This window comes from Mobula hypostoma, chromosome 23 (genome assembly GCF_963921235.1).
Source record: "Mobula hypostoma chromosome 23, sMobHyp1.1, whole genome shotgun sequence".
In the NCBI taxonomy this organism is placed as follows: Eukaryota; Metazoa; Chordata; class Chondrichthyes; order Myliobatiformes; family Myliobatidae; genus Mobula; species Mobula hypostoma.
In genome coordinates this window covers 27,465,224-27,490,969 of record NC_086119.1, presented here as the reverse complement: position 1 = coordinate 27,490,969, position 25,746 = coordinate 27,465,224, and the positions used below count along the sequence as shown (strand labels likewise).

Here is a 25,746-nt window from a genome sequence, read left to right as displayed (position 1 = left end):
AGGAGGAATTTCTTTAGCCAGAGAGTGGTGACCCTGTGGAATTCACTACCACGGAGGGTGGTGCAGGCCACGTCACTGGGTGCATCTAAGGTGCAGATTGATAGGTTCTTGATTGGACAGAAGGTGGGAGAATAAGGTTGGGAAAAATAAACCTTATCAGTCGTGATTGAATAGAAGCGCAGCCTCAAAGGGCCAAATGGCCTATATCTGCTCCTATATCTAATGGTCTTATAGTATCTAAGATTGGCCCAGACCAGACTCATGATGTATTGCTGGGAATCCTGGGTTGCTACAGGTGGAAAGGCAGCTCCCTCAGAGCCCCACTTGGCCATTGATGACAAGGCTGGAATGGAGCCATTCATTGGTGACTGAATGGTCTAGGTGTGAGGTGGCCACTAAAATTCTCAATTTGCAACTGAGGAGCTTCTGGATGGGAATTTTATACGTCTGATCAGCACATAGAGTGGTGAGTTCTACAAGTCTGATCAGCACATAGAGTGGTGAGTTCAGCAATGAAACAAGGGTTTGGTTAGCATTGACTCAAGCTCTATTAAAACATTCTTGATACTGTATTACAACATATAATGATAGGCTTTTAATGATTGAATCACTGGTGTACGTTAACATTCACAATGTTTCATGAATCTTTTTTCTGCATGAAGCAGTTTAACATATCAAACGGAATTTTATTGAGCCATATCAGTCACAACATTAGAGTGAAAAGGAAGAAATTATAATCATTAACTTAAGCATGACTAGAAAAGCATGCTATCCTCGTCAAATGCAGAGAGCACTTAAATTAAAAAATTAAATCTAAAAGAATGTCTAATAGAAAATGATACAGATTGATCACCCCTTAGCTGAAATGCTTGGGACCAGAAATGTTTCGGATTTTGGAATTTTTTTCGGAATTTGGAATATTTGTATCTATATAATGAGGTGGCTTGGGGACGGAACCTAAGTCTAAACCTGAAATCCATTTACATTACGTATACAGCTTACACATATACTCTGAAGGTAGTTGTATATAATAATTTTGTGTATGAAATGGTACTGTGTATATTGAAGCATCCGAAAGGTAAGCTGTCACTATCTCAGCCACCCAGGTGGCTGGGTGGCATCGCCATCATTCCCCACTAGGAATTTTTGTGCTGTCGGAAAGCTGTCTTGTCTTACACTTGTTCATCACACATATGTACTGATGCAACCGTTCATCGTGTTAGAGTTTTTATCAGCGATGATCGTAGAAAACCCATCAATAAATTTCTCAATTTCTTCATGACCAGCAGATGCTTTATCAGAATCAGGTTTAATATCATGGGCATATGTTGTGGAATTTGTTAAACTTGTGGCAGCAGTACAAAACAATACATGATAATGTTTTTAAAAAAACTGAATTACAGTTAGTATCAATTCAATTAAAGTTTGATTTTCATTTAACCATATACGAATATTCATGAATACAGCCAAACGAGACTGTGTGACTACGGGGTCAAGGTGCAAAGACACATTACCAACCATCACACACTGTAAGCACACACAAGATCTCGATCACGTAAAAAGAGTCCCAAGGCCCATCTCCCCCCACCCCCCACAATGCGGTACATATAGGGTGGTCCAGACCCTTAGCCCACTGGTATCATCTGTCGACACAACCGGACACCTGCTAGGTGACAGCATGGCTTTGAGGCCCAGTCTTTACAGACTTATAAATAATATTAGGAAAACACAACCAGATAAGTATATATGTATATAGTGCAGACCCCTCAGTCCATTGTAAATATTCAGTCGCCACAAATGCGCTTTGGCGCCCACAGTAAAGTGCGAGGGCATGGAGGCCTTTCTGGTGGCTGAAAAACAAGCAACCCTGCAGCTTGACACCAAAGTCCATTGAGGGCCACTAAAAAAATCTGCATTCGGCCGCAACAGAGCTTGTCTCCTGCCAAGCGAAACCCTGGGAGGGCGCGCCAGCTCCATCCTGGACACTGTGCCACACCGCATCTGGCAGCTGGCGGCTGCCAGCAGGTGACACCGCGGATTCAGGCCTAGCCCTCGCTAACACCGAGGACTAGGCCCCCTCCATCCATTTCTGCTCGCATTCAATAAATCAACAAACCAAGCCTGCAGCGTACAGTTAACAATGTTCAAAGGGGTCTTGCGATCACAAGAAAAGCGAACATGACAGCCACTGATTACCTGACTGTCAGCCTCCATCGACTCAGGCAGTAGCACATTATGCAGTTCCTTTATTATCTCCACCAGCAAGCAACGTGCTGATGGTGTAGACCTGCAGTCCTTTGTGTTCTTAATGTATAGCAAGATCTCGCAATCATTGGACATATGCTTAAGTAGAACGGTAGCACCTTTTGTTGACCCTGTAGAAGCCTACCAGTCGGGTCGCCATCTTCCCAGGAGCTCACTATTTATATGCATATTAACTATGTAGTGCAAAAACGGAAATAAAAACAAATGCAGTGAGGTAGTGTTCATAGGTTCAATGTCTATTTAGAAATCAGATGGCAGAGGGGAAGAAGCTGTTCCTCAGTCGCCGAGTGTGTGCCTTCAGGCTTCTGTACCTCCTTACTGATGGTAATAATGAGATGACGGCAAGCCCTGGGTGATGCAGACCCCTAGTGATGGACGCCCGCCTTTCTGAGGCACCGCTCCTTGAAGGTATCTTGAATACTACGGAGGCTAATGCCCATGGTGGAGCTGACTAATTTTATATCTCTTTCACCACAAATCTTTAAACATTTAATTCCATACCTTATCTTAACTTTCTGCAACCAGCCTGCTGAATATTCACAATTACCTTCAATTTTAAGTTCATTGTGATAGATCTTTACTTCATAATCAGTATACTGTTAAGCGGCCTATGTTCACTCCGACGCTGATGAATCCATTCTTTCAATGCACGATCAAGATCTTCAGTTTTTGCTTTATGCAGTGTTTTTCTATTTTTCACTAACTTCTATTCATTACTTTCAGCATAGATCCTTAACAGTTTGTCCTTCTGTTTCTTCATGTCGCAGATAGGGGTCATTCCAGCACCATACCCTTCTGTCAGATGCTTCACGTTTACACCACTGTCAAGTTTTTCTAACAACTTGACTTTCTGTGTTATAGATAAACGTAAATGTTTCCTCTGCTTCTTCTCACAATTACCCATAGGAGTAACTGCAGGCTTTTTGGACATTTTTCACAATACCTTCACTACAAGAGCAGAGAATAACCACTGCGAGTAATGCACAGAGCTCTGGCTGTGAGAACTGCTGAAAACAATCTTTCGCCAACAGGACCCCACTCAGGGCATGTGAGGTCACTTCTAAGAACTGTTTGTGGTGCACAGAGATCTGCGCATTGCAGGGGAACCTTCCCGGTGTCTTGTGGAATTTTCTATTTGTGGCGACATGTCAGTGCTCAAAAAGTTTCAGATTTTGGAGGTTTTCAGATAAGGGGTGCTAAACCTGTATAAACATTGTAGAATTTTAATGACAGCATCAAATTCTATTTGTATACAATATTTTTCAGATCATCTCTCATTGGCAAGCATTAAAATCCATCCAGCAATAAAACCATGAATCTTGTAGTGTTTTCTGTATTGACAGTTATTCAGTATTAAAATGACAGTTTAGGCATGCAATTTAAGAGCTGAATGATTTATTAAATGCCTCAAATATTGCACTATTACATTCCATGATTTTTTAATGAAGAGCTACTAGTCATTTTTATATATCTTTATTTTAAAAGGTTCAATTTATCATCTCCAGCACTATATAGAAATTAAAAATGTATTATTCTTACAAATTGCCGTAATTTCTTCCTAATTACCCCTTTTAGACCAATTGAATGAAATATTTCTAGTCTTGTTACTAAAATGAATTATCTTGTAATATTCCTCGTACTTACTGCTGTAAAAATTTAAACTTTGGCAGAATGAGAACTTGCAGGCAATGGAGGGATAAAAATGCTGAGACATTCAGATATTGTCCCAACATGGCCTGCCAAGGGTCCTTGATTTTTTGTTTACTCACAATGGCCTTGACACTGGGCCAGTTCTAGTGAACCCTCTCTTCAAAGAACCATGGGTCAAGAGGGCAGCAAGTATGCACTCGCCTCTATCAACAGCTTCTCTTTATAAGGTTAAAATTAACTAATTAAAATTAACCTCTACAACTTATGTTCTCAGTATTATTCATTTATATATTTTGTCTTGTTTTGCATCTCAATTGTTTGTCAATCTTTGTGTGTAGATTTGCCTTTGATTCCATTGTATTTTTTGTTCTGCTGTGAATGCCTGTAAGAAAATGAATCTCAAAGTAGTACTGTATATGGTGACATAGGCGTATGTTGATAATAAATTTATTTTGAACTTTGAGTTGAGCTGATGCATTGGACACCAGTATCACCAAGCCGTTCCCCTTCTGGAATCCTAACAGGGGCTTGTGTACCTTTGTATATTTAATCTCACCAGATGGATCTCCATCACTGGGTTGTAGTGAGGGGAGGAACAAGCACCATCAGCAGCCTCCCACGCCTGTGTTACTAGTCTTGTCTGGGGTGAGCTACCCTGCACTCCCTGACAGTACTCCTTAGAAGTCCAGATGTCAGCTGGACTTGGGTATATTTGGGTTGTCCTCCAAGAACTGTGGCAAGCATTCACTTAGCCAATTCCTCAAGTGTACCATTTCCAGCATCTGCAGATTTTCTCTTGTTTCTCTTATTACACCAAATTATTTTGGCACAAGAAATCTTAAGGCATATAGTTAGTTCACATATTTATTATGTACAGTTGAACATAAGAAAATATAAATTAGGCATAAGAGTGGACCAACTTGTTTTCCCCAGACTGTGGTGTAATTCAATAAGGTCATAGGTGATATGGGGTGTCAGGGAGGGGTAGCACCGCTGGTGGGGGAACATGTCGAGTCCTTTTCAAGGTGGTTATTCCAACTTTGGTCCCCACCTGGCACTCAGCTCTCGCCTGTGGCTCCCCATAGCTGTTGCATATGACAGCGGCCACACCCCGGGCAACGGCTTCAACAAGCTGGCTAAACCAAGTGAGGGTAGCCGACGGGTCTCGAACCCATGGTGAGATAGGGAGATGTCTATCTCAGCATGTGAAGACAGACTCCGGCAGATTGAGCGGACAAGACCAACAGTCAAGAAGGCGGTCTCTGCAAGTGTCGTGGAACGTGTAGAGCAGGACAAGACACAGAAGACGTCCTGGTCATCCACTGTGCCTAGTCCCATCCCCAACCATCTCGATTCTGTCTTGCCACTGGATCCAGATGGGAATTGGGAAGAGAGAGTGAGGCTGACGCTGCGCAACTCTCCCTCACTTAAATCCAAATCACGCGCTAGCCTTGACACCATCATAATGGTGTCAAGGTCCTCATCGACGTTGACGATGGACGAACACAGGTGATATGTTTGTAACCTCACCTCTGCACTCCATTCACTGCCCATAACCTTTCACTCTACTCCTTATCTAGAAACTACCTCTGTCTTAAAAAAAGATTCAATGACCCTGCTTCCATCAAACCTTGATGAAAAGAGTTGCAAACACTCATGTCCCTGAGAGAGAAACGTCTGCCTCTTCTCTGTCTTAAATGGAGGCCTCCATTATAAACAGTGACCTCTGGTTCTTATATGCTTCAGTCAAGTCTCATTGACTCCTCTAACCCCAAGCCAATATAACCCTTTAAATCCTGATGAAGGGTCTCAGCCTGAAACATTGGCTGTTAGTTCCTCTCCATAGATGCTGCTTGACTTGCTGAGTTCCTCTGGCATGTTGCGTGGAGTTACTCTGGATTTTCAGCATGTGTAGGAGCCCTTGTATTTCCATTATAGACTCGACCAGCCTTTCCTCATAAGACAACAGTCTCATTCCACGTATTATTCTAGTAATCCTTCTTTGAATTGCTTCCTTCCTTAAATAAAGAAACCAATACTGTGTACATGGATGTGATCTCAGAAATACTGTATAAATAAAGCATAACTTTTGTGTTCAGTTCTCCTTGTTATAAACAATCAAATTCTATCAACTGTTCTAGTTACTTCCTCTGTCGACATGTTGGCAGCAGCAGCAGCATATTGGACTAAGATACCATGCTACAAAAAAACAGAATATTTTCATTGAAAAAATGGGGAAAGATGCCAGTTTGAATCAAAAGCACTGGGCCCACACATTGTGCTGGTTTGTGCGAGACTGCCAGCTTGTGTTCTAATTCTGACTATTGCACAACTGTGTACGTGTCATTATCCTCTCCAAACCTCTCCAGCTGAGCATCTTAAACCTATGGAAAGTAAATGTTACTGCTTCAGCAGTATACTGCCTGTTGTCTTCTGGCCAGAGTCAACCCGTATTTATTTATTTCTTTAGAGTTACACCGCGGAACACACCCTTCTCCCCAGCCTGCCGCACTGCTTAGCAACCCAGCTATTTAAACCTAGCTTAATCACAGGACAATTTATAATGACCAATTAATCTACTAACTGGTACATCTTTGGAATGTGGGAGGAAACCAGAGCACCCAGAGGAAACCTACAGATGGCATCAGAGTTAAACTCCAAACAACGACACCCTGAGCTGTAAAGGCATCACTCTAACCACTACAACCTCGTGGTGCTCTCTAAATCATATTATATCAGTACTGCTTTGTTTTATATGAAACCCACTGCTAGTTTGTTTCTGTGATCTGAACTTTTCTTGGGACACCTTAACATACAGTTAAAATGCAAAAATATGCAAATTTAAATTACGTGCAAAGATTTGCAGTTACCAGATCAAAATCAGTTGGCTTTTATTTAAAATATTTTCCATAAGATAATGGCATTTATTTAAATAATTTATTTTCAATACAGAATTCACTCCAGTGCATTAAACGATGACCCTGATTTACAGAGGATGAACAGCACCAACATATTGGATGGAACCACAGTTCGATTTGATTTTGACGTCTCTGATTTCTTTCTCTTTGGTTCCCCATTGGCCTTGGTTTTGGCCATGAGGTGGACAGTTCTCCCTTCTGTTGAAGGTAAGATCTTTCCAACCATGCAACATCTACTAGTATCTCATTCAGAGAGAAGTGCATGCAAACTAGAAGTTGCACCATAGTTGTCAGCATGCAAGCTCTGGTTATGAGACTGTAATGAACAAAATTATTCAAATAATTTCTATTTCACTTAATTGATGCTGCCATTGATTTCCCTATTAATTCACACCTGATTTGCATTTCCAATATAGTAGATTTGGATATCTGTATCCATTTATCTGGTTCGATCGTTTGTTATGTGGTACTTCATATGATGTTGGTGATAATGATCTTCCCTTGACCATGATCATTCTTGGCAAATTTTCTTACCAAAGTAGGCTACCATTGCTTTCTTCTGGCCAGTATCAATGCTCTTCAGGAGCCTTCCAGGCCGGTGTCAGTGGTTGCATAACCAGGACTTGTGATATGCACCAGCTGCTCATTCAACCGTTCACTGCCTGCTCCCGTGGATTCACATGACCGTGATTGGGGGTGGAGGGTGCTAAGCAGGTGCTACATCTTGCCCAAGGATGACCTACAGGGGAACAGAGGGAAGGGGTGCCTTACACCTCCTTAGGTAGAGACGTATCTCCACCTTGCCCCACAGTTTATCTCATAATTATTCAAAAACTGATCAGGTTTTGTGGAAGCTGTGTCCACAAATGCATTAGCTTCTTTTTAAAGATTGGACAAATATTTAGCACCAGATCCTAGGTTGGATCATGCTGCTCACTAAATGGTAGAGTTAGCAAATGCGGGTCAGCTTTGTGCTTGGGCTTCCTGGCATGTGTGTGTGGATGATGGCAGAACACTGAAGGTCAAATGCTAGCACAAACTCATCGGATTTGGAGTGACAAAAGGTTGCCCACTCTCCTCTGCCTTGTTTGTACGTTGTATTGAGGCTTCAGCCGAATCCACCAGGAATGACATGAGCATGAGAAGGATGTTGATCTGAGGCAAAGGGGACACCCAGTTCAAAGCCAGTGTACTGACGATACTGTCTTTTAGCCGAACTCTCTATCAGTCGGTAGATGGACCAGCACCAGTGACCAGTTTGAACTGGCCAAGTCAATTGTAACAAGAATGAGGTGTGTTCTTTGGCAGCTTGACAATCCCTGACCAATCCCCACATTCCCTTTGCCATCAGGTCCAACTAATTGAAGGTGCTGGGAATCTGATTCAGAGGAGCCTGAACGTACAGCCAGAATAAATAGCCAGGTGAAGCAGCAATTGGGAGTGTGGGAAAGGCACTCCCTCTTTGTGGTGGAAAGAACCTCATCATTTCGTTTGAGGTGTTCTTGTTGTTGCTATACATGGCATGATTGTAGCCCATAAGCCACTTCTGTGCTATGCAGGCCAACTGAGCCATTTACTACCTCATCTACCTCAAAATAGATTGTGGATATACAAAACAACACGCACAAAATACTGGAGGAACTCCGCAGGGCAGGAAGTATCTATGGAAAAGAGTGAACAGTCAACATTTTTGGTCAAGACCCTTCTTCAGGAATGAGAGGGAAGGAGGGAGATGCCTGAATTAAATGTTGGGGGGTGGGGAGAAGCTGGCTAGAAGGTGATAGATGAAGCAGGGTGGGTGGGAAAGGTTGAGGGTCGGAGAAGAAAGGATCTGATAGCAGATCAGAGTGGACAATAAAAGAAAGGGAAGGAGGCAGGGACCCAGGGGAAGTAATAGGCAGATAAGAAGAAGTAAAAGGTTAGAGTGGGGAATAGAGGGAGGTTGGAAGTTTTATTCACCAGAAGGAGAAATTGATATTCATACCATCAGGTTGGAGGGCACCCAGATAGAATATAAGATGTTGCTCCTCCACCCTGATGGTGGCTTCATCTTGGCACAAGGAGGGGCCATGGATCGACACATAGGAACGTGAATGGGAATTGGAATTAAAATGTTTGGCCACCGGAAAGTCCCGCTTGTGACAGTTGATGCAGAGGGACACAAGTCTGATATGTAGGTCTTCTGAAAAGACTAGTTGAGAAATATATCCAATATAGCCTCCTGATATTGTCCACCTTAGTGTGCAGCAATGTTTAGAGCCTTTATACACAAACATAAAGTATCATTGCACACTGAGGTTCTACGTTTCCCTAGTGTTACAATAAATAGGCTTGGCCTCGTTCATGTGGAAGATCCCATTCAGTTGAATCATGCCATCCCCATTTTGGAAAAGTTTCTGCCGTAAAACATCTTGCATCACAAAATTAGTCAGGCAGCACTATGCATGGAATGTTCTGAAGGCTGAGTGGGTGAAAGAATCTATCGGATGGCTTTCTGAAGAGATTGTCAAGTCATTTGGCAAAGTGCCTCATTACCAGAACTTTTAAACAAGCACCAAGATGTTGCTTGGCTGTCTGAAAGAGGGGGCCTCCCATCATATCCTTCATGCAAAGCCAGAATCACAATCTCACTGCACATTATGGATTGTGGACTATATGATTACCAAGCAGGCCCAGAAAGGAATGCTATGGTCTTCATCAGTCTTCCCAAAATTGATTGGTTTTCCTGCCCAAAATGTGTCTGTCATCAAGTACTGTCAGCTGGGATGTTCCTGAGTGTAGGAGTACATACTGAGAGATGCACTGAAGCTTGCCACAATGGTTTTTATTGGTGTGGACCACAGTCTAGAGCCCTGCCACCATTAGCACCGAGGGGCTATGCGCAGTGTAACAATCTCCCAAACAATTCACTGATACAGTGAGGAGCAACACCTCATATTCCTCTAACCTGATGGCATGAATATCGAGTTCTCTAACTTCCAGTAATTTCTCCCCTCCTTCCTGTTATCTCTCATTTCACTCCCCATTCTGGTTCCCCTCTCACCCCTTCCATTCTCCAGACCAGCCCATGTTCCTCCTCTTTCCCTTTCTTCTACAGACGGCTGTCTTATCCTATCAGAAATCTTCTTCAGCCCCTTTACCTCTTTCACCTATCACTTCCCAGCTTCTTACTTCATCCCCTACTCTACCATTTGGTCTCACCTATCACCTGCCAGCTTGTACTCCTTCCTCTCCTTTCACCTCCTCATTCTGGCTCCTTCCTCTGTCCTTTCTGGCCCAAAATGCCCACTGCTTGTTCTTCACCATAGATCCTATGTGACTTGCTGAGTTCCTCCAGAATTTTGTGTGTGTTACTCACTGATACAGAGGTTGAAAGAGAAACATTAGTGATGGTGACCCTTTGAAAATTAATCAATTGATTGCTTGGTTAACTGATTGAAAATGACATGACCCAATTAGAGCACAATATATTTTTAAGAATTAGATATATACTTGGAAATATAAAATGCCAGGATATCTGTCTTTCTGCTCCCCAACATTGCTTTTCATTGAATCGAGGGCAGGAGTTCCCAATCTTTTTTTATATCATGGACCTCTGCAATTAATTGAGGAGTCCAAGGACTCCAGGTTGGGAACCCCTGGTCTAGGGGGAGAGCTCAGGTGTACTGGGCTGTGGGACTTTGCCTTGTAGCTGTAACTGGTTGATGTAAAGCTAGGGGACTGAATATGGAATGAATGAAACAGTAATGCAGGTAAGCATTTTACTTAATCCTAATGTTTGTTATTAACATCTTGAACCTAAATGTGCTTAAAGTAAGAATACTATTATTTTTATTTTCAATGTCTAAATCCTTTTGATCTTTCATTATCCACACCTTTGATCATCAGTTCATTTGCTGATGATGAAGAGTGGAGAGGGGGAAGTGATGAATTTGACCTGTTGCTGCTGAGAAGGGCTTATGTTAATATATAGGACTGTTCTCCTTTGTTGCATCTACTTCCCTTCAATATTATTTTTTATTTTCAATTGTAATATCACTTGTGACTGTGTTATCTCCATTAAAATCATTCACCTTATTTTATTCTTGAATGTCATTGTGTGCAAGTGTGTGTGTACATGCACACTGCCAGTAAACATTTTGCAGGTTCACTGACACTGAAGATTAAAGTTCGGATGCTTCTGCTCTTCATGCCTCTCTCTTTCTTCTTCCAGTGGCTCAGCTGCGGCCTGCTTGCACCCAGGTATACAGCCTCTTCCATTCAGCTGACCCCTCTGCCTGTCGCCTGGAGCCGCTGTTGGAGAAAAGCTTCCACCTCTTGCCTCCAGTCTCTGTTCCAAGGTATCAGAGATACCCGCTGGGCGATGGGAATTCCACTCTCCTAGGTACGTTCTTCTATGTATGCTGTGGGGGGTGCGCAGAGAAGAGGTGGGCAAGGACAGAGGGCATAAGATTAGGATGAGGAGTAAGGGGTTTAGAGGTTACTTGATAAAGATTCTTTTTTCCATGCAGAGGATGGTTGCAATCTGGAACAGACTGCCTATGTGAGTGGGGGAGGTAGGTACCCTCTCAATAACTAAGAAGCATCTGGACGAGCACTTGAATCATTAAGTGCTCATCCAGGCCCAAATGCTAGGAAATGGCATTTGTATAGGGATTTAGTTGATGGTCAGCATACACATGATGGGTTGAAGGGCTTATTTCTCTGCTCCAAAACAATGTATAAGACCATTCAGAATATATTTGTTGCTGTCCTGCTTACAACCAGCAACGTTTGGTGAAAACAATATATTTATTTAGTTTGGAACGGAGCATCATGCATGCACAATAGTATTTCAAATTATAATTAGATTAGGTTATGAGGACACTCAGTCCTCGTTCATTTAGAAATGCATGCAGTAAGAAATGATACAATGTTCCTCCAGAGTGATATCACAAAAAAAAACAGGACAAACCAAAGACTAACACTGACAAAACCACATAATTATAACATATAGTTACAGCAGTGCAAAGCAATAACATAATTTGATAAAGAGCAAACCATGGGCACGGTAAAAAAAAGTCTCAAAGTTCTGATCGACTCCCGATAGTCCCGTTAGCAGGTGGCAAAAGGGAGAAACTCTCCCTGCCATAAACCTCCAGGTGCCAACAACTGTCGATGCATTGGAAGCACCTGACCACAGCCGACTCTGAGTCCGTCCGAAAAGTTCGAGCCTCCGACCAGCCCTTCTGATACAGCCTCCCGAGCACCATCCTCTGCCGAGCGCTTCAACCCCACCCCGGCCGCTGAGCAACAAGCAAAGCCAAGGACTCAGGGCCTTCTCCTCCGGAGATTCTGGATCACACAGTAGCAGCGTCAGCGAAGCAGGCATTTCAGAAGTTTCTCCAGATGTTCCTCCGTGCTCTCACATCTGTCTCCATTAAATCAGGATTGTGCACAGCACCCTACTTGACAGATAATAGATATAATTCACTGAAGTGGCCGCTGTGCGCTGTGTCATGCCACCATCTTCTCCTCCTCCAAAATAAAACATTTTGTTAATCTCATAACTGATATAATGTCGGTTTAAATAGACTCCGCTAACTTTAGTTGGTTTCAGTCTCTGGGTTGTATATATTTAAAATGTGTGGAAATCCTGAGCACACCTGTCAAGTCTTAGCGTTAACATGAAATGATCTGCAGATGCTGGGGTCAAAGCAACACTCACAACACGCTGGAGGAACTCAGCAGGTCGGGCAGCATCCGTGGAAAAGATCAGTCGACGTTTCGGGCCGGAACCCTTAGTCAGGACTGTAGGGGGAAGGGGCAGAGGCCCTAAAAAGAAGGTGGGGGAGGGTGGGAAGGAGAAGGCTGATAAGTTCCAGGTGAAAAACCAGTAAGGGGAAAGATAAAGGGGTGGGGGAAGGGAGGCAGGGAGGTGATAGGCGGGAAAGGTGAAGAAAGAATAAGGGAAAACACAATGGGTATTAGGAGGAGGCGGAACCAAGAGGGAGGTGGTTGGCAGCTGGGGGAGGGGGCAGAGTGACATAGGGATAGAGGAAGGGAGGGGGAGGGAATTACCAGAAGTTGGAGAATTCAATGTTCATACCAAGGGCTGGAGACTACCTAGACGGTGTACGAGGTGTTGCTCCTCCAACCTGAGTTTAGCCTCATCATGGCAGTAGAGGAGGCCATGTATGGACATATCTGAATGGGAGTGGGAAGCAGAGTTGAAGTGGGTGGCTACTGGGAGATCCTGTCTGTTTTGGCAGACGGAGCGGAGGTGCTCGACGAAGCGGTCCCCCAATCTGCGTCGGATTTCACCAATGTAGAGGAGGCCGCACCGGGAGCACCGGATGCAATAGATGACCCCAAAAGACTCACAAGTCAAGTGTTGCCTCAGTTGGAAGGACTGTTTGGGGCCCTGGATGGTGGCAAGAGAGGAGGTGTAGGGACAGGTGTAGCACTTGCGCTTACAGGGATAAGTGCCAGGTGGGAGATCCGTGGGGAGGGACGTGCGGATAAGGGAGTTGCGGAGGGACCGATCCCTGCGGAAGGCGGAGAGGGGTGGAGATGGAAAGATGTGCTTAGTGGTGGGGTCCTGTTGAAGGTGGCGGAAGTTGCGGAGGATAATGTGTTGGATCCGGAGGCTAGTGGGGTGGTAGGTGAGGACAAGGGGAACTCTGTCCCTGTTGTGGTGGCGGGAGGATGGGGTGAGAGCCGAAGTGCGGGAAATAGAGGAGATGCAGGTGAGGGCATCATTAATGACAGCTGAAGGGAAACTACGATGACAGCAGAAGGGAAACTACCTCAACTATACCTCTTCCCAGCCCGCCACATGCAAAAATGCCATTCCTTATTCCCAGTTCCTCCGTCTCCGCCGCATCTGCTCCGAGGATGAAGTTTTCCGTTCCAGGACATCTCAAATGTCCTCTTTCTTTAAGGATTGTGGTTTCCCTTCTGCCGTCATCAATGATGCCCTCACCCGCATCTCCTCCATTTCCCGCACTTCGGCTCTCACCCCATCCTCCCGCCACCACAACGGGGACAGAGTTCCCCTTGTCCTCACCTACCACCCCACTAGCCTCCGGATCCAGCACATTATCCTCCGCAACTTCCGCCACCTTCAACAGGACCCCACCACTAAGCACATCTTTCCATCTCCACCCCTCTCCGCCTTCCGCAGGGATCGGTCCCTCCGCGAATCCCTGGTCCACACGTCCCTCCCCACGGATCTCCCACCTGGCACTTATCCCTGTAAGCGCAAGTGCTACACCTGTCCCTACACCTCCTCTCTTGCCACCATTCAGGGCCCCAAATAGTCCTTCCAGGTGAGGCAACACTTCACTTGTGAGTCTGTTGGGGTCATCTATTGCATCCGGTGCTCCCGGTGCAGCCTCCTCCACATCGGTGAAACCCGACGCAGATTGGGGGACCGCTTCATCGAGCACCTCCACTCTGTCCACCAAAACGGACAGGATCTCCCAGTAGCCACCCACTTCAACTCTGCTTCCCACTCCCATTCAGATATGTCCATACATGGCCTCCTCTACTGCCATGACGAGGCTAAACTCAGGTTGGAGGAGCAACACGTCATATACCGTCTAAGTAGTCTCCAGCCCCTTGGTATGAACATAGAATTCTCCAAGTTCTGGTAATTCCCTCCCCCTCCCTTCTCCTATCCCTATGTCACTCTGCCCCCTCCCCCAGCTGCATACCACCTCCCTCATTGTTCCGCCTCCTTCTACTACCCATTGTGTTTTCCCCTATTCTTTCTTCACCTTTCCCGCCTATCACCTCCCTGCCTCTCTTCCCGCACCCCTTTATCTTTCCCCTTACTGGTTTTTTACCTGGAACCTACCAGCCTTCTCCTTCCCACCCTCCCCCACCTTCTTTATAGGGCCTCTGCCCCTTCCCCCTACAGTCCTGACGAAGGGTTCCGGCCCGAAACATCGACCAATCTTTTCCACGGATGCTGCCCGACCTGCTGAAGTCTTAGCTTTAACCGGTCTCCAGAGGCCACACTTTAGAGGTACATACAAGAGGCTGCAAGGCTCTGGCAGTTTTATTTTTTTTTGCTTGTTCTCATGTAACAATGGATTTTGTTCCAGTAATATGGCATGTTTGCTGAATTCCTCAAGGTAAAATGACTTTCCTGTGGAAGACGACAGTGTCTGGAGCAGCCTGAGGGCGAACGGCTAAAATAAAGCAATGCTTTCATGACATAAAATGGAGAAGGTTCTGAATGCCTTTCGGTTTTGAGTCTGTTTTCAGTATGTGGGAGCAGTGGTTCTTTTATTGTTGGAGAGTGATACAGTAGAGAAGCAGATGATTTCTTAAAAATTTATTTTATTTATGGAAATACAACATGGAACAGGCCCTTCCGGCCCTTCGAGCCACACTGCCTAGCAACCCTGGCCTAAACATAGGACAATTTACAATGACCAATTAACCTACCAAATGATGTGTCTTTGGACTGTGGGAGGGAACTGGAACACAGAGAAATCCATGCAAAGTCCTTACAGGCAGCGATGGGAATTGAACCCGGGTCGCTGGTACTGTAAAGCTTTGTGCTAAGCACTAAGCTACCGTGCTGCTCTATTCTACCCACCAGGTCCACGCTGACCTTTTTACCCATCCACACTCATCATATTTATCTGCATTAGGTCCATACCCTCCTATGCCTTGCCTAGCATAGCATCTTGCAGTACCAGTGAAGGCCTTTGGATCCATGGTGCTTATCCAATTAGTGAAGCTTCAACAGGGGTATTTTTCCAGATTTAATGGCATTTAGATATGAAAGATGATCTTTTTTTCCAACCTTTCAAATTTAAATCTCTGTGAGCTGCTGTTGCTACAAGAAATGGAGTTGAGGTTTAGCTTTCTCATCCTTTTATTCAACCCATAAATAACACTCGCTTTCATAGTACAGGGGACAAGAAATTTGTCCTCAGCTGAATATCCGGGAAGCATGATGTAGTGACCTGACATTGAACATTCTAAATTAGCTTCCATGGACTTTCATTTTCAGGATTGGAGTTAAAATCAAGTATCACATAACACAGAGAAAGGAATTCTACCCGGATTAACTGGCATGTGCCACTTTGCCTTAAGTATTTAAAGATAAACTTTATTTGTCACATGTATATCGAAGCATACAGTGAAGTGCATTGTTTATCTCAAATCAAATCAACTGGCAGCCCGTTGTATGTTGATATAATTTGCTCACTTGCCATTCATTCTCTCTCCTCTTACTTCTGGAAAAGATCGCACCTGTGCAGATTTCCTGACAATAACTAGCTGGACCAAAGTGTCTCCAACCTCAATGTAGGGATCTGTCCCCTTAACAGGATCTCAGCATGTAAATCCGACCTGTGAAGATGTTGAGAACAGTGACGACCTCCCAGTTTAGCCAAATGTCAGATATGTCAAGGTAATTTGAATATGACTGAATTTAGAGCATTAAAGAGAATTATTCAAACTACTCAACATTTATATAAAAAAAGTTCAGTGTTTCAACCCAAAATTTTGTTAATTCCTTTCCGCACGCAATACCAGTCAACCCAACCGATTGCTTGTTCCTCTGCATCCAACATCTGCAGCCTCTTGTGTCTCCTTTAAAATATTCAAATAGACTAATACAATTAAAAAAGTTAAAACATACTCACAGTCATTGCATTTAAATGAATGAAGATGCATTTCCTTTGCCAGGGCCAATGATTTGGAGCAGGTATCCCACTGGGAGAGTAGTGAGAAGTTGTCACACCTTTGCACTTTTGTCTTTACTACACAATGAGTCTGGACGTTGAAGTGAGGTCATAGATTACTTCGTGAACAGGTGCCATTCAGTATGGGACTTCTATCTTCATGGATGTGCAAGAGCTATCAGCATTTCCCTGGAAAATCCAGGCACATGCCATTGTCAGTATGTAAACTCAGAGATTTTTAATTTCACCTCCAACATTGCCATGATATTCCACTTCAGATAAAGTAATTATCTGCATCAAATACCTGGAACTGCTTTCAAGAGAGGGTAGCTGTTGGAAGGTGAGTGGTGTAATCATGAAGTTTGGATTAATGTGGTTATCTTCCCAGGTTTGTTGGACTTATCATTGCATTGTCATCATTATGTACAATATTTATAAGTTTCATTCAGTTGAACAGTCATCCCAGCTTTTAGAATTGTTTCAGCAGTAACTGGACATAGAAATGTATTTGAATTTCTTTTCTGTCTTTTCTTGCAACTACATGGATGGATTAATTGCATTTCTGTCTTTTATCCCAGTTAAGGCAAGGCATGGCATACTTATTTGTATAGCAGTTTTCAACCGCAAGGCTTTACACAGAACAAGATATAAAAATCAAACATCAAATTTCAGACTATATAAATGTTAATGGGCTACTTGGTTATTTTGAAGGTTGAAGGTTGGCAATGAATCTTTGATGCATATATGATGGCCATAACTATGTCATTTCCATTCTCATACCTGTGTTGCTGCTAAGTTAGATGTAGTAAGAGTACTGGAGGAGGAAAGGTTCCATGGAATAACATCCCCAGGGAGTGATATTTCCCCATCATGTGATACATTTGACAGCAGTGTGCCATACAGTGGTCACTTTAAAACTAAGCAGTGTCTATGTGGAACAGATGGGGGAAAATAGCAGCTCCATGTATAAGGGTGGAAAAGGCAAGGTGGATAGATCCTCAATTTAGTGCTTGTCTGATGATCAGGGTTCAGGGACAGAGTGTGGGTGATGGAGCAGTGAGTTAGGGCTTGAGTGGAGATACCTGTCATTACGTCAGAGGATTGGGGCCTGGGGTCCACTGAGTGTTACAACGGAGCATCAGAGCCTGGCCCAGAGAATTGGAGCCATGAGGTGTAGTCTTATTGCTATTGACAGTTCATTACACGTAATAACAACTCCATTATCAGTAAAAGATCTTATCATTCTTTATACTACCCCCCTAACTCATAATGGATTATCATTTCCACATGTGCCTATGAAATAGAAAGTGGCCATTTGGCCCAATGAGTCTATGTAAGCCCAGAGAGCAACTCTATTCCCGAATTGTTTCCTGACAATTCTTCTCAGATTGCACCAACTACCTTTACACTGGGGTCAATTTGCAATTATACAACTAATCTACACATCCATAGGATGAGGGAGGGAATCAGAGCACCCAAAAGAAACCCACACAGTCACAGGGAGAACCTGCAAACTCCACATAAACAGTACTGGAGTCAGGATTGATCCTGATACAACCTGCATTTTGAGGCATTATATCCCTGATCATGTTTGAGGATGCTTCAGTGCTGAATGCTATTGGTTTAAAATTTACTTTCGTACATTGTATGCAATGAGCTCATTTGAAATTTTACCAAGAATGTCAAAAGACATATTGTTTTCTTTACTGATTTCACAACAGCAACATATTGTTGAAAAGAACATCATTAGCAAACCCTTCAAAGTGTTATCTATCTTAAAGTTTGTGGGTTTCTCTTATGTATATTTTGTGCATAATGAGCAATGTGCACAAAGACTGAACAAACATTCATCGTGGGTCAAACCACAAATGTCCCCTGACCTGATGAACTTCTCTGGCATTTTCTGTTTTTATTTCAGATTTCCAGCATCTGCAATTTTTTTTAGTCTTCAACCTATCATCATGGTTGCCAGAAACACTGAAATTAGATTCATAACTGTAAAATCAAAATTAATCACATAAAACTAACCAGGCATGACAATTTGTGGTTAATAAAAGAAGACTTTCTTGCACGTGTTGTTGATTTATACAGCATTAACTTTTAAATATGAATGTTACATTTTTATGTTACATATAGAAGGAAGTAGCCAAAGGTTCATGTTGGTATGTTTGTTAAGAATGGATCTGTGAGAGCTTCCAGTATTGGATTTGAACAGTGTATTTCTCAGTGGAAACATAATAGGAATTTTTTTTCTCTCTATGTGAAATACATGTCAGTCTGTATCCATAGTATAGGTGACCTTAAGTTAGAAGTTACTCACCAATGTCAATATAAGTGTAATTGAGAACACTTAGGTCATTCTGTGTTTCTGGAGTTGACATTTTGGGTATTGTCAGACCAAATGTCAACTTGCCTCACCTGGGATGATCAATTTAGCATTTCCTTTATCAGATTTTAAAAGTGTTTTGCTTTGTTGAAAATACATAAAGGATTGGATTTTTATATCACCTTTCACAATGTCCCAAAGCACTTCTAAGTCAATAAATTCTAGTCCTTGTTGTTCTTCTATCCCTTGAGATTGAATAGGGTTTGCTTCTGGGTTCCAAATAGCTAATTAAGCCAGTGTTGGTGTCAGAGTTTCAACCACAGATGGAGCAAAAGGAAGTTGATGATGCATGTTTGTGTGGTAGTACACATTATTTCCTTCTTATCCAGGGTTTCTCTGTGTACCTCTTGCATGGTGTCTAGCTTCTCAATGCTATTTTGCATGCTCCTTCTCTACCTGACTGGTCATTGACCAGAGATTCCAAGAAGTCAGTGGGATGTTGCATTTCTTCAAGGAAGCTTTGAGAATCTCCTAGACATTGTTGTAACACAACAAACAAGGCAGTCAGTTTATACACAAGCTCTTGCAAACAGCAATACAATATTGTTAAATAATCATAAGAGGGATAACTACATCCTGTGAACTGGTCCATGGGACCTTCTACAACCAACTCAGTTTAGGAGTTGGCTTTCCCAATTTTTGTAGCAAAGATTCAGGGCAGGGTTTCAATCTCATAATCGTCAGTGATGGGAGTGCAACCAACTGAAAGTGAAAGTGGAATTAGTGGTTGACCTATTTGGAGAAGCTCATGACTTTTTGGTTGTTTCCTGGTTTCCAGAGGACATAAATCCACTGCATAGAGATGCACAAAACCCATATCAAATCACTGGGTAAGAGTTGGAGCAGGAAGCGAATAATCAAATCTGAAATGGTCCGGAATCCAGACAGGGGTGCTCTGCTAAAGCTGAGTTCAAGTTAGTGTTCAAGCAGAATAAATGAAGTTTTTATGCACATTATATAATAGTGAGAATTATTCATCTTGAAAATGAGAGCTACAAGAAAAGAATGCATTTTCATAAATAACAATAAAGCTCAACAATAGATGAAGTCTGGAAGTATTCCTTCCCAGCAAAAGGGATGCAGTTTTGATAAACCTATGTGATGTCTGTTTCTAAGGTAGGCAACCTCTGAGTTCTTTCTCTTCCAGTTCTTTTGGTTGACTACATATAAGATTTAAAGCTGCCAATCCATAGACATTAATCACAATTTTAAAAGAAAATTGTGCATTCCAGTGGCATCCCTCACAATGTCAGAGCATCTCATTCCAGGCAACAAATGCTCTTGGAGTGAACAAAAATGTAGCAGTGAGATGATGGCCAGATGATGTGTTTTTGAGAACTGACTTCTTTGGCCCAGACACTGGGAGAACCTGCCTTACAGGAAACTGTTGATCCACAAACTGGGCCTTTTTAAGCATCTCGTCTGAAATATGCTGTTTCTGACCATGCAACACTTCAACAAAACTGCAGAAGAATGTCAGCCAAGAGTTTTCTTCTCAAGTCCATGGAGTGACAATTCAACCTACAACCCTTTGACTCAAAAAAAAGAGCTTTGAACGGCAGATCAATGTACCAAGTCAAAGGTATCTTGCTTATTTTAGCACCAAAGTATGTTCAAGCTTTTCAGCTGGAGATTCTATTTATTGATTTTGCAATCTTTCACCTCATTTGCAAGATAATTCAAACAGGAATTCATTATAAATCTTGTGGACCATGGAGCCAGTTTCCTAGGTAACTATTTTTAATTCAGCATCATCCAACTAAAGAATCATCATCTGTGAAGTGATGGAAAAGCATTACAGAAGGAATTCAAAGATTTTTTTTCCCTGCAAATTGGGTGTTGATTTACATCTTTCAATTCTCTATATTGAAGGAGAAGAGATTGAACTGCACCTGCCTTCCAATTTGTTGCTAACATTAATCATTTTTTCTATTACACTCATGCTTTTCCTTGGCAGCTCAAAATATCATGACATTGTAACATCATTTTTTTGTCTGTGCTCTATCATCACTGTAGAATTATGAAGTTCAAAAGGAAATCTGATTAAATGACAATCGCTGGCCCCACAAGCTACTGTGTTAAGAGAGAGACTCATTTATATGTGTTGTAGTGTCATCATTCAAGAGCATGAACTGGAAAACTTAGGCTTGAAAATGCATTGTGAGTGTAACTCCAATTAGTAAACTCATTACCCTCCAAGAATCTTGAATTCTTTTCATGTTTATCTATTTAGAGATACAGCATGGTACCAACCTGCCTAATGGGCCTGCCGTGCCCAATTGCACCTATGTAACCAATTAACCCTTTAACCTGTGCGCTTTTGGAATGTGGGAGGATACAGGAACATTGAAAGGAAACCCACGATGTCACGAGGAGAATGTACAAACTCCTTACAAGCAACAGTGGGAATTGAACCCATGTCGCTCATTAACATACATTTATTTTATAGCACAGTAATTTAATAGGACTAGTGCTGCACTATTTAACATTTTGACACATTTACTGCTGCCACATTTGGCACGGAATCAGCAATTCAAAAGTAAACAGCACTCTTACTTCACCCAATTGCTTTGTGATAGTTCCCAGACCAGCTACATTTAAAGACTTGTAAGCTTGGAACTTGTCTGTTGTTCTGCTGCCTGGTGCTAAGTTATTAATAGCTAATTATCAACTGTTCTAACTTTGAGTAAGTCTAGAAGTTGCTAACTGGTAAATGTACAAGTTTTAAAACATTTGGCGTGGTGAAATGGGAAAAATCTAAAGATAAAGCCTATTTTAAAGATTAACTTTATTTGTCACATGTGCATCAAAACATACGGTGAAATGCATCATTTGTGTCAAACCAAATCAGCGAGGACTGTGCTGGGCAGCCCGCAAATGTCATAGCATGCCCATAACTCACTAACATCTTTAGAATGGGGGAGGAAACTAGAGAACCTGGAGAAAGCCCATGTCGTCATTGGGAGAACATGTAAACACCTTATAGATTGTGGTGGAAATTGAGCCAGTGCTATAAAGAGTAGCGCTAACCTTTACGCTACCATACCATCCTGTAGATCTGCAGATGCCAGAAACAGAAGAAAAGGATGCATTTTAAATTTTAATTAATGCTGTACAGATTTTATTTTTGAACCTTTCAATATGACAATTTGAGGAAAATAGTTGCCAATGGAGTTGCAATTTTTTGAAGCATCTATTGAAAAAAGAACGTTGGAATTCAAATTGTTCTCTGTTGAATAAAAGCATACGTCATTAATTTACCCACTATGAGCCACAAGGGACTTATCACCAAATACTGGGAGTGAGAACGGCCTGGGTTAGCCCATTGGATTATCCTTATTCCAAACAGTTGGAAGTAAATTCAGATTTAGTTCAGCATTTCAAACGGTCACCTCAGGGGTGCTGAGTGAATGACACCACCCCTTTTGCAGTGAATCAAGCAAGAGCCCAGTCAGTCATTCACAGTGATAATTTGTTGATGCAAAATCACAGTTAAGTTGTAAGCACAGTTGTTGTCATCAGATATGGTTGTGGGATTGTCAGCGTAGTGTATATGGTTTGTCATGGTGGAGGATTCCAAAATTCATCAAGCAATGAGATTTCTGCTCAGCTTACTTGAAGGCAGAATATTTGGAATGCAGGACTCTTAGCAGTTTGAAGGAACAGAGGGGTCCTGGGGTATACGTGCGTAGATCCCTCAATGTTGCCACGCAAGTTGGGAGGGTGGTTAATAAACTGCATTGTATGTTGGCCTTCATTAGTCAGGAGACTGAATTCAAGACCCATAGGGTAATGTTGCAGCTCTGTAAAACTTTGGTTAGACCACATTGCAGTATTGTGTTCAGTTCTGGTCACCTCATTTTAGGAAGGATGTGGAAGCTTTAGAGAAGGTGCAGAATAGATTTACTAGGATGCTGCCTGGATTACCTGGATGCTGCATGTGTTATAAGCAGAGGTGGAGTGAGCTAGGGCTTTTCTCTTTGGAAGGGAGGAGGATGAGAGGTCATGATAGAGGTGTATAAGATGATAAGAGGCATAGATAGAGTGGACACTATGATGTCCCACAAAACGATGCCCCAGACTTTTTTTCCCTGGGGCATCGATGGCTAGTATGAGGAGGCATAGTTTTAAGGTGGTGGAGGAAATTATCCTCCAAATGGACCACAACTTTGTCATGGTTTGAAGGCTTGCATGCCTCTATGATCTGGAGAGCTGTGTTGGCTGGAGCCAGGGCTTTATGCTTTGTCTCTTTGCATGGTCACCCATGCCAATCAGGTCAATGTGTAGAGGACAGACCAGCGGTTCACTGGTCCTCCAGGTTCGGGAGTTCATCTCTGGGCTAACAACCCTGACTGGTAAAACAAAATTGTTACAGAGAAAGCAATGAAGAATCCTACTTCTGAGCGTGACAGTATTCCTGAGTCTCCATCTGGATTTGCATGACTGACAGTAGTGAAAACCGAGAGGAAACTATCGACACGATGAAGGAAGCCCTGAACACTGCCAGACATGGAGGACTTTGATTGCTGTCCTAAGTGATAGAGGTGTAATGGGCAGTAAGTAAATAAGGAGGAAAGTATAGGGGTGATGTCAGACTAGGTTTTTTTCACTCAGAGTGGTAAGTGAATGGAACACATGCTGGGGGTGATGGTAGAACCAGGTACACTAGGACAGTTAGAAGTCTCTCCGGCACGCGGATGAAAGAAAAATGGAGGGCTATGTGTGAGGGAAGGGTTAGATTGATCTTGGAGCAGGTTAAAAGGTTGACACAGCATCGTGGGCCGAAAAACCTCTACTGTGTTGTACCGCTCTATGTTCTTTGTCATAAAGGATTAACCTCCTTACTTGAGACTAAATAACTTTGATCCTGAGAAGGCTAAACTGCAATTCCATTTCATGAAGCAATGACAGCTCACAGAGATTTAAGGAATTAAGACCATTTTTGCTTGCTCTCCCAGGCCTCTCTTGAGTGTTGCCTATAATTTGGCAATAGTTCCCAACCTGAAAAGAAAATCACAGTGCAGGAGGTCGTGGAGCTTTTCATCAGCTCCATTTGGAGTGCAGATACAAGCTGACTCCACCTGCAATATTTCACATTTCTGTTTCAACTCTGGAATGCTCTCAACAAAAACCCTAACTTGGAAGCCGTCACCATCTAATCCCTGTCCAAGCAAAAATTTTGCAGACTCAGAGGGATAAACCAAATGATCCAATGAACAGAAACCACAAGCGGAGCCATTTGAGCAACACAAACAAAATGCTGGAGGAACTCAGCAGGCAGGCAGAATCTATGGGAAAGAGTCCAGTCAGCATTTTGGGCCGAGATGATTCATCAGGACTGAAGGAAAAAAAGATGAGGGCTGAGGTGGATTTGTAAGTTATTTCTATAAGCACCTCCCCCTGCCATCACCATGGTCACTAAAAGAATGGTCTCATGGGATAACGTTTGCCTTAAAAACCCACTCCATCACTGGCCCAACCATGAATTGTTCCTCTCCCTGTTGACTACCTGACCAGTTCAACATCTCCTGTTGTTCCTTGCCTTCCCTATGCCCACCCCCACCCCCTCCATCTATTACTCTGTCATTTCATTGCACTATAAACACTTCAAAACCACATTTTCAAAAGCTGTTTACATTGTAAATACATGTTGGTATTTATTTATGAACATTTTATTCCCTATCCATTCTTCTAACTTAATTTTTCTATAATTCTTTATTTTTTATAACTGTTGAATGTTGTTTTTGTTGCATATCACACCAAAACACCACTGCAAATTCTTAATAGATATAAATGTATATAGCGAATAAAGTTGATCCTTGATCCTTGTTTATCCACAAGAGTTCTGAATCATGAGTCTGACCTGCAGATCAAATAACCTTCTCTTGCTTGTATTTCTCATATCATGTTTCTGCATTTACTGGATTCCCTTGAAATTATTTTGATTTTCTTTGTATCGTTTATTAACGGAATGTTTTTCAAATATTCTTCGCAATCTTGTTTTCAGTTTGATTTTGAAACAGAAAGACTTGCTCTATTTATTAGACAACAAAGTTATGAATCAAAAAATATTGCTGAAATCTTGGCGAATGTGCTTCCAGCCTCTGAAATGTGAGTTACGTAACCTTTCAAAGACATTTCATGATGTTGTTTTCTCCCTTTACAATATATTTGTCCTGGGTTGTTTGGTATTCATTTCTAGTGACATTCAAGGTGAGCTATTTCATCAAACAGCTTTAATCCTTATATTGTTAAATATTACTTAGTGATTTTTCCCTGTGAGATATGTTGCTTATTCTGAATTCGTCTTTCCCTTTGTTTAGGAAGCTAAGGACTAATTCAGAGCTCAAAGTAGTTTTTTTTTTACTGCCTGATTTTCTTCCAGTTATTTTGGTGGGTTTTTTTTTGGATGAAGAGAAGTCCCTTGATGTAGCTGAATTGTTTTTGATTTTAAATATTTTGCCATTGGACTCCTGCATCCTATCGTCTCCTTTCGATTTCCCTAAAACTTATCCATAAGATATAAGAGCAGAATTCAGCCATTCAGCCCACCCAGTCTGCTCCGCCATTCCATCATGACTGATTTAATATTCTTCTTAACCCCATTCCTCTGCCGTCTCCCCGTAACCTTTGATTCCCTTACTAATCAAACTATTAGCCACTGCTTTAAACATACCCAGTAACTTGGCCTTCACAGCCACCTGTGGCAATGGATTCAACAGATTCACCACCCTATAGCTCAAGAAATTCCTCCGCATCTCTGTTCTAAATGGAAGTCCTTCTATTCTGAGGCTGTGCCCTTTGGTCCTAGACTCACCCACTATAGGAAACATCCCCTCCA

At 42.4% G+C, this 25,746-nt stretch overlaps 1 protein-coding gene across 9 annotated transcripts in view; it reads left to right on the top strand.

The window, feature by feature from the left end:
* The window catches only part of LOC134336931 (membrane-associated phosphatidylinositol transfer protein 3-like), a 661,054-nt gene that overhangs the window by 538,775 nt on the left and 96,533 nt on the right, over window positions 1-25,746 (top strand). For all 9 annotated transcript variants that reach the window (XM_063031601.1, XM_063031602.1, XM_063031598.1 and 6 more), the window contains 2 exons: window positions 6,868-7,040; window positions 11,047-11,217. In XM_063031601.1, the coding sequence (XP_062887671.1) occupies window positions 6,868-7,040; window positions 11,047-11,217 (344 nt within the window). The remainder of the gene's footprint in view (window positions 1-6,867; window positions 7,041-11,046; window positions 11,218-25,746) is intronic.